General features: G+C 69.5%; 1 protein-coding gene across 3 annotated transcripts; it reads right to left on the bottom strand.

Moving 5' to 3' along the window:
* Nucleotides 1-3,288: 3,288 nt before the first annotated feature.
* On the bottom strand, nt 3,289-7,555 carry S1PR5 (sphingosine-1-phosphate receptor 5). 3 transcript variants are annotated; one of them, XM_067560397.1, is made up of 2 exons: nt 7,423-7,555; nt 3,289-5,114 (listed from the first exon to the last, which is right to left on the bottom strand). In XM_067560397.1, exon 2 carries the CDS (start codon nt 4,895-4,897, stop codon nt 3,743-3,745), a length of 1,155 nt encoding a protein of 384 aa, XP_067416498.1. In that variant the 5' UTR covers nt 4,898-5,114; nt 7,423-7,555; the 3' UTR covers nt 3,289-3,742. The 3 variants fall into 3 exon arrangements, with proteins under 3 accessions (XP_067416498.1, XP_067416496.1, XP_067416497.1); XM_067560395.1 differs by having other exon boundaries at nt 5,995-7,549; XM_067560396.1 differs by having other exon boundaries at nt 6,736-7,549.
* Nucleotides 7,556-9,326: the final 1,771 nt, after the last annotated feature.

Genomic DNA, 9,326 nt, shown 5'->3' with positions numbered 1-9,326 from the left:
AGCGAAGCGCTTCCAGGATCACCCTGCTGGGCCCCCTCCAGGGCATTTGACTGGAGGGGCTCAAATTAATGGGGAATGGGGGGGGGCCTGTCCCCTCTGGGGAGTGCCGCCTCCAATCCAGCCCCAGAGCAGAGGACTAGCTGGCTCAGAGGGGTGGGGCATAGGGCCTTTCTCCTTGGGGTGCTGGTTTAGATCTTGCCCTGGGAAGCAGCGACAGGCCTTTGTTCCTGTCCAGAGGCGCGTGTGAAATGAGTTTGCAAGGTCTCAGTCCCATTCGCAGCACTTCCAGCACAACGAGCACCATCTTGCTCCACTGAGGGACAAATAGGCCATGAGTCCTGAGCTCCCATGGGGGAGGGGGGATCTTCCTGGGGGTCAGGACAGGGGGGCTGATCTGTGCAGGGTCTGGATGTTTTACAGCCCCCCTCCCCCACTGGCACAGAGCAGGAAGCTCTAACACGCCCGCAGAACGGAGGTGGTGGGACCTGCCCTGTCCCGAGCACTCGCAGTCATGTGACTCCAAAAGTGAAGGGGGGGCAGCCAGGATGCCCCCCAGCCCTGCCATGGAGGGTCTCAAAGCCATTTGGGTCTCAAGTGAGCGACCCACCCAGAGGAGCCCTTCTTCCAGCCTTGAGCTCCGTCCTGTCCCCCCAGGGTAACTTCCCCATCACCCCAGACAGGAGCCTGCCCCATTCCACGCCGCGACCCATTTCCCTGCCTTCTGCTGGGCCCGCCTGACCCTCTTGAGAACCAACAGACAGGGCTGGGATTAAATCCCAGCTGGCCACGCCTGGAGGGGGATGGAAAGGGTCCCTCACTGCACCGATGGCAGAAGGACAGACTGACTGCTGCCTCTCAGCCCCGGGCGAGGGATCCCTGTATAACCAGCCCGCATGCTCCACCCCAGAGGCTGCTGCCTCTCGATAGAGGCTGTAGTGTAGACAGGGCGAGCGCCCTGTGGATGACCCAGGTCAGTGGCAGCAGGAGCTGTGTCCAGCCCCTGTTGGCTGGGGCTGGCAGGGGATTATTGGTCCGGGGGAGTCTGATGTTTCCCAGCTCCCTGCCTAGATACCTTGGTGACCCAGTCCTTGGCTGCTGCCCTGGGCTGCGTTTTCCTACCAAGCCTTGTGCCCCACACACATGGGGGAGCAGCAACTCGGGAGCCAGGACTTCATGGGGAGAGCTCCCAGCCCCCCTCTGCTGTGACCACTAGACCCCACTCCCCTCCGGGATCCGGGAATGGCCCGGTGGTCAAGCGTGAGGAGGAACAGGCGCCCTGCTGTATCCCTGTCTGGACAGAGCCAGTATCCCGTGATCCCCACCAGGGGAGCGCCGTGAGGAGGTGCGAAGCAAGAGCAGGGGGGAGTCTCCATGGGAGGAAGATTCACGCCCCAGTTCCAGGGCCTGGAAGGGCTGGAGGTTACCAAGCTGCACCCAGGGCTGGGGGCAGGTTTGGAGCACGGGGCAGGAGGTCACAGAGGCTGCAGCGGTTCCTGGCCCCCCAATGTCATTTCAGCGTCTCCAGCTCAGCCAGGCAGGCAACTGCGGAAGGGAGGGCGCCGGGTGCGAGGATGCATCACTGCACGGAGCAGCTGCGGGGGGCTCAGCACAGACTCCAGCAGTGCCAGGGCTCTGCCCTGGGAGCGGGGCCCAGTGAGTTAGAGAAGGCGGGGGCGGGGCTGGGAGCCAGGACGCCTGGGTTCTATTAAACACTCTCTCGCTGGGTGCCCCTGACGGGGGCCTCGGTGCAGGGTTCTGACTATGTGCTAGAAATCAGTGGGGGGGGCTCCATAGGTCCCCTGCCCCCCCCAGCCTTGGGTCGCCCTGCCTCAGCTAATCCTCTGGGACGACGAGGGCAGCACCAGGAGCAACCACCCGGCCCAGCCTCGGCTCACGCCAGAGCAGCTGCTCCCCACGGGCTGGGACCCCCTGAATTATGGGGTTCCAGATGCTGCCTCCCTGCCGGCTCCCGGGAGCACCCCAGCGGTTGGCGCCCCAGCTGCCCGTGTTCTCCTGCCGGTAACGTGGGGTGGGGGGACCCCAAAACGCCTTATCATTGGCCTGGCCCAAAGTCCTCCAGCCAAAAGGGCAGCGCAGCTGGGTCTGGTCTGATTCTGCGGGGCGAGTGCCCCCTGCTGATCCCCTGCAGCACAGCGCCCTCCAGGGCCGAGCTGGGGCACAGGCTGAGGCCTCCGTCAGACCCCCCAGGAGCAGCTGGGAAGTGAGAGACGGGCCCCACTGGCCCGGAATGACCCCATCCCCCCAGACTGGGCGGGGAGCAGGCCCCACGTCGGTGCAGTTCCCCCGCCGGCCACGAGAGGGCGCCGAGAGCCCTGCTAGAGCTCGGAGAGCTATGGGGCGCAGGAGTGGGGGGCAATTTATCCATGGGCCAGACCGGGGTGGGGGGGTGAGTTCACTCAGGCGGCTGCTTCCGACCCCCCCGCTCTGCTGCTGCCCCCCAGGGGAGCCCAGCCATTGGCTCCACCCCACTCTGCCAGTGCCCCTCAATCCTGACCCACAGCCCCTCCTTTCTGCCCCCCAGGAGGTGTTGGAGTCCTGGCTGTCTGGGCCGAGGGCCAGCCGTGGTCACCGGGGGCGAGTCCCAGGCAGCGGCCGGGCCAGGCTTACAGGACCCCCGATGCTCAAAGCCCCTGGGATCCCTGGCAGAGGCGGGCTGGGGGCAGAGACCCCTGTCCAGAGAGTCTGGGCCTAGCCACACCCCAGGGGGTAGAAGGACACCACTGGTGGGGGCAGCCAAAGCTGGGGACAAGTGTGGGAAGGAGTGGGGTTCCCCACCCCCACGCATGGGGTCTTTCCTCCCCCATCCAAGTCTCCCCTGAGAGGCCTGCCCCCCCCCTTCCCCCCCGCAGCCCCCAGCTGGGGCAAGGTCGGGGTAAAGCAACAAGCACCAAGTTGCCGCTGCAAAAGCGGAGCCTGCCTGCAAAGGTGGGTCATGTCCTGCCTCAGTTCCCCCTGCCCCCGTGCCGGCAGGGCCAGGGTCACCGCCTGGGCCCCACTGGAGTGAGTCAGTGCCAGGCAATCCTCCCCTCCCCCCACCCAGCTGCTCCGTGGCCCACTCAGGCCCCTCTGCCGAGGGAAGCCCTGGCAAGCTGAGCGCATCCCACGCTAGACACAGTCGGGTGCCCCTCCCCCCCAACTCTGGGTGCTCCCCAATAGTCCCCCCCCCAGCAGTAACCACTCTGGGTACCTGGCGTGGCAGCGCTGCCCACACAGGCCGTGCCGCGCAGGCTCCAGCAGGGACGGGGTTACGGGGCAGGCCAGGCCGGAGAGCTGGAAAGAGGCTTTTTATTACAAACCTGTTAAAAAAAACAAAAACCAACAACAAGGCAGCCCCAAGAGGCCTTAAATTATCAACAGCTGATTACGTGCGGGGTGGGGGGGCAGTCTGCGCTGGTCGGGGGGAAGGGAGCTGCTGTTCTGGGCCGCTGGGAAGGGGCACGGGGGGGGTGTAATCTGGTCCGTGCTGGTCATGCTGCGTGGGGCACAGGCCCTGGGACCAGCTCTGCACCAGGGGACCAGGGCGACTGCACTGGATCACTTTGTGGGAAGGGGGAAGGCAGCTTGTCTGAGCAGATTCAGGCGTTAATGCTGCGCGCCGTGCGGATACGTTGCCCGGACCAGCAATGAGCTTTGTACAGACCAGGCCGGCGGGGGGGTGCATGCTGAGTCACAGGGGCCCCCTCCGTCCCGGCTCCTCACCCTGGCGTGGGAGGAGGAGGGCTCAGTACTTGGCCCTGGGCACCAGCGCCTTGACAGGGGTGGGCGTCCTGTTGCCCGTGGACAGGCTGGTGTCGGGCCCGTCCGGCCGGTGGGACGAGCGCTCGGACTTGCTGGTGCTGCACTCCAGGATGGGGATCCCGAAGCGCTGGGCCGGGCTGTCCTCAGCCGGCCCCACCAGCAGGCAGCAGAGCAGCTTGAGGATGGCCCGGCGCATGTCCTTGCTGGTCAGCGTGTAGATGATGGGGTTGAGCAGGGAGTTGATCATGGCCAGGCCCAGGAAATAGTCCGCCTTGTAGAGCAGGCTGCAGGCCTGCACCTCGCACCAGACGTCCAGCAGCAGGAGCAGGAAGAGGGGCAGCCAGCAGGCCACGAAGGTGCCCACCACGATGGTGACCGTCTTGAGCAAGGCCATGTACTTCTGCGACCGCTTCAGCGTGCCCTTGCGCTGGCTGCACAGCCGCTGGCTGTTGCCCTTGACCATGCGGAAGACCCGGGCGTAGAGCACCGTGATGGACACCAGGATGGCCAGGAAGACGGTGATGCAGAAGAGGACGTAATGCTTGGAGTAGAGGGGCAGGACGGTGGAGCACTCGGCCAGCTTGTCGATGCAGTTCCAGCCCAGGACGGGCAGCACCCCCAGCAGCACCGACGCCACCCAGCTGGCCCCCACCAGCAGGAACATGCGCCCCTTCTTGTCCCCCTGGTGGAGCTTCATGCGGATCATGGTGATGTGCCGCTCGATGGCGATGGCCAGCAGGCTGAGGACGGAGGCGGCCAAGGTGATGAAGACGCCCGCCTCCCGCAGGAACCACAGCACCGGCGTCAGCTGGAGGGTGTTGGCGCCGGACATGACGATGTTGGCGATGTAGGCCACGCCGGCCAGCAGGTCGGACAGGGTCAGGTTGCCCAGGAGGTAGTACATGGGCGAGCGGAACTTCTTGTTCCTCCAGATGGCCAGCAGCACCACCAGGTTCTCCAGCACGATGAGGGCGCAGACGGCCAGGAACGCGATGGCGTCGGCCTTCAGGCCGCCCTGGTACTTGCTGGTCTGCAGCTTCCCCGTGTAGTTGTAGTGCAGGGCGATGAGCTCGCTGTTGTGATACTCCCGGTAGCGCCGGACCAGCTGCGGCGGGGACGCTGCGGTGATGAGCTCCATGCCGGCGGCTCCCGCGGGTGCTACATGACGGGGCCCTGGCCGGGGCAGGGGCGCTCTTGTGGTGCTGTGCCGGGGACGCTGGGTGGGGCAGGCCCCGCTTGCAGGGTCACGCCTGGCCGCAGGGCGCCGGAGTGGGGGGAGGCTGCTGCTGTGAGAGCTCAGCTCAGCAGCTGGGCGACGCTCGGGTGCGGGGCATTTTCAGTGCCCCGGGAGAGCCCTGGGAAGAGGGGCAGGAGGACATCAGGGAGGTTCAGAGCCCGGGTGCGTGGGACTGGCTGTGATGAACAGCGCAGGCTGTGCTGGGGCCATGGAAAACGCAAGGGGCTGGGGGGGGGGCATAGCTCCACTCAGGGGCTCCCTTGGATCCCCCCCCCCCCCGGCTGCCCCAAACCCCAGTTCGCCCATAGCTTTGATCCTGCATCTGCAACCCCCTCCCCCGCCGCGCCGTCAGTATCTCAGCCCCGCATCAGCTCCTGCAACCGCCCATGCGCACAGCCCCCGCACCCCCAGCTCCTGCCCCCCACCTCGCCCCCCAACGCCCTGCGCATGCCCCCCGCCCCGCCTGCACTTGGATGTCACACCCCCTCACATGCACCCTCCCCCGCGACTCGTGAACCCGGCGCTGCCTCCTGCCGGGATGCTCCCAACTCCCCTGGGCCTCCCGGCCGCTGGGAGAACTGCTGGTTCCCGGCTCGGCCCCGCGCCGCCCCCTCGGCCCCGCAGAGCAGCTGGGGCCGCGGCTGGTGCTGCTCGGGCCCTTCCCTCCGCAGCCATGTGCTCTCGGCCCAAGCATTCCCAGCCCCGGGCACTGCCCGCTCCTCGCCTGTGCCCCGCCTCACGCGGCCCGGCTGCTTTGTAGCAGCTGCTGCCCCCTCAGGCTAGCCGGGCGTGGGTGTCTGAATCCCCTGGGCAGCGCGATCTGATTGGCTGGGCCTGGCTGCGCTGTGTGAAATGAGGGGCCCCAGGGGGTCGCTGCACCGCCGGGGGGGGGGGGGGGAGGAGAGAGCCTGACCCAAAGCCCGGGGAAGGCAATGGAAAGTCCCCCCCCCGCGGCAAGTGTGGGCCATGCCTCAGCCCCGGGACAGGTGGTTACATACCAGCCACTCCCTGCGAACACCCAGCCCGGGGCAGCTCCCCGCAGCTGGGACGGCAGATGCCAGGCCTGCCCGGCACAGCGCCTGCCCCCATCGGGCTCCAGCCCCACGGCACCAAGCGGGCGAGGGGGCCGGGACCGGCAGGGGCAGTGGGGGAGGGCAGAGCTGGCACCAAGCCGGCGGGGGCGGGGATTTCCCGGTGCCTCTTGCAGCCGGGCCGGGCGCCGGGTCCCTCAGGCCCGTCAGTCCATCCTCACGGAGCGGAAAAGCCGCCCCACCCCGACCGCACGAGCCCGCGGGGCTGGGGGTCCGCACTGGGGCTTGTCCCAGTCCCGTCCGTCACCTGCACGGGTCAACTGGCTTCTAACCGCCCCGGCCCCGACCCCGGCCTGGAGAATAAGAGCAGCCCTCGGGGAGAGGACAGGCCGGGCCTGGGCCCGCCGAGCCAGCCGGGCTGGGCCCCTGTTCTCTGCCCAGCGCCGGTAAATCCTCCAAGGAGAGGAACCGAACAGGCCTCCCCGCCGCTGACCCTCCCCGCCCCACTGGGAGCGGCTCTTGCCGTGTGTCTGGGCAGCGCCGGGCACAACCGGGCCCAGATCTCAGACGAGGGGGACTGTGCAGCGCCTCGCACAACGCGGCCCCGCTCTCGGCTGACGCTACCATCACACGAACACTCCCCCCCGCCAGCTCCGGCCTACGCAGGCAAGCTTCCCGCTGCCCTCTCTGAGCCCGGTAACTTCTCACAGGCAGCCCCGATCCCCAAGCCCCGTCGGCCAGCACAAAGCCAGGGAGTTCAGCGGGGCGGGGGCGGGAGCCGGGCCCCAGCCCCTCTGGGGTGGCTGCAGCCCAGCCCTGCCCAGCCCGGCCCGGCTCAGCGGCCAGCATCGCGCCGGGGCAAGTCCGCGGGGCGGGAATTCCTGGGCGTGGGAAAGTTCCCAGGCTGCCTCCGCGCGCTGGTCAATATGGGCGCGTGTGCGCCCAGCAGGGCGGATCGGGAAGGACCCAGCTCGGAGCTTGGCCAGCCCGGGCATTTCCCGGGGGATGGGGGAGGGCCGGGTGTGGCCCCCACGGGGAAGGCGGGCAGCGCATGGGGGGCCTGGCCCAGCCCAGAGATGTCCCGTCTCCCCCCCCCCCCCCCCGCAAGCGTGTGCCCAGGTCAGGCCCGGCGTGGGGCGAATCCCGCGTGACCCCCGGGGCGGGCCGTGGCCAGGCTGGCTGTGCGCTGCCCGCAGGGGCAGGGGCCGAGCACCAGGGCCCGATTCTCTGCCTCCTTGACAGCCGCCCCGGGGCCCGCGGACACCACAAGGGGCCACGTCGCCCCCAGCCCGCCAATTCCACTCGTGAAGTTGCCCCTAAGAAGCAAAACCCCCGGATCGGGCCCGGCTCCACGCCGGGGGCTGCGGGGCTCGGCCCTGCCCCGGCGGCACTTACCGCGCAGGCGGCGGGACGGTCCGGCCGGGACCCGGGCTGCGGAGACTAACGCGCCCCGCTGCTGCGAGCTCGGCGCCCGGAGCTCGTGCTGGCCCGGTGCCTGGTCACGTGGGAGGCTCTCGTCCCCCCTCTCACCCCCCTTCTCGGCGGGGGGGCGGGGGGCGAGTCTGGGCTGCAAAAAGGGCCAGGAGCGGGGGTGGGGGGAGGGCAGCGCCAGGACTAGGGGCAGAACTGGAACCCAGGCGTCCGGCCCCCAGCTCCCTCCCCTCCCAGCGCAGGGACAGGACCCAGGCGTCCGGCTCCGCATGCCGGGAAAGCCTTCCCCGTGGGAAGAGCCCGAGGCTGGGACCCGGCCTCCCGGAGGTGGGGGCGGGAATCGCTCCGGGGCAGGGGGCAGCCCGGTCCCTTGGGCCCCCGCCTGGCCTCGGGGACGGCCCTGCCCGGGGGTCGGGCTAGCTCTGCCCCGCGGCGGCCCCGCACCCGAAATCCGGAGCAGCTGCGCGGCCCGGGGCCTGGCACGTCGCGCGGGGACCCGCGCCCCATTGAGATGCTAATTGCGGCCCTGGCCCAGCGCCAGCCGCCCCCAGCCCCGCAGCGCGGCGTGGGCCCGTCTGGGGGGGCGCGTCCCCGAGCAGCCGGCGCTGGGGGGAGGGGCCGGGCCGTGCCCCCTTCCAGGCTGCCCGCCGCCCCCTGCCCCGGCCACCCCCCCCCCCCCCCAGCGCCGCCGGCGCCCCTCCAGCTCCGCCCTGCCCTGCCCGGGTTTTCGGCGTCTCCGCACAGCCGGGGGGACCCAACCCTCCACGAGCCCGCGGATCGGCTCCCGGGGTGCGGGCCGAGCCCCAGCCTGGGGCAGCTCGGGGCACCCTGGGTCGCCGCCAGCTGCCAGGCGGGGGGCTCGCTCGGTCCCGTGTGCGCGGGTGGCATTGCCCGGCCGGAGGAACAATGCGCGATTCAGGCGGCGGCAGGCGCAGTGGCCGTGCCTAATGCGGGCACAATGGGCAGGGTCCCGCGGGGTGAATGCTCCCGGCACCGGGCAGGGCGGACGGGAGCCCTGGAAGTTCGCCCAGCCTGGCCCCACCCTCGCCCCCTGGCCGAGCTCGTGGGGCCCCTGCGAGCGGCCTGCGGTGGGAGGGGAGGCTCCAGCAGGGGCCTGGGGGCAGAGGGTTTCAAAGCCCCTCTGGGATGGGGGGGGGGGGGGGGTCCCACCACTCGCTGTTCCCAAAGGCACATGCGGGGGGGGGGGGCCGCGAGAGGAGCCAGAACATGGTCAGGACACACCGTGCCCGGCGCTGGGATGCAGCCCTCGCGCCCCACCCCAGAGGCAGCCGCATCTGAGCACTGGGCAGGGGTCCCTGGCTAGATCTCGCCCTCCCTGCCCCACAAGTGCAAGTGCATCTACCCCCCTTTCCCCGCAGGGCCCTGCCTGCCTCCCACGCTCTAGCCCTTGACCCCAGCCCCTTCCTCCTATGCCCCTGGCTTCTGCTCTGTCCGCCCCCCGATGCCCTCAGTGCCCTCCTGGTGCAGCTCAGCATTGGGCCCACCCTGCCCCTGCCCAGACATATCGACATCTGCGAGGGCCCTGGGAGCTGCCCGGGTGGGCAGGTGGGAAGATGCTCGTGGGCTGCCAGGATTCACCCACGTGGAAGCAGGCCGCCCACAGTCCCGTCTGCCAGCAGGGTGCACCCAGGGGGACTGGCATGGGGGGGTGCTGCAAGGATCGAGGGCTGGGCTGGATGGGGGGCCCCGTAGGTTGGAGGGGCCCAGGGGTCAGGCTGCACTGAGAACTAAGGGGCTGTGTATCCAGCTGGAGGTAACCGGCTCCAGGCAGGGCAAGGGGGCACATGGGGCCCACAGGAAAGTCTGTGGCAAGACCTTTGGGCGGGGCAGGATGGGCACGAATGGGG

Source organism: Emydura macquarii, unplaced genomic scaffold (genome assembly GCF_026122565.2).
Source record: "Emydura macquarii macquarii isolate MOO-44397 ecotype Brisbane River unplaced genomic scaffold, CSIRO-AGI_Emac_v2 contig_2292, whole genome shotgun sequence".
NCBI lineage: Eukaryota > Metazoa > Chordata > Testudines > Chelidae > Emydura > Emydura macquarii.
Note: the sequence above shows the minus strand (reverse complement) of the source record. Positions and strands in the feature narration are given on the sequence as shown.

Excerpts from the sequence above, each read along its gene's own strand:
- S1PR5 (XM_067560397.1), bottom strand. The coding sequence starts at position 4,897 with ATGGAGCTCATCACCGCAGCGTCCCCGCCGCAGCTGGTCCGGCGCTAC.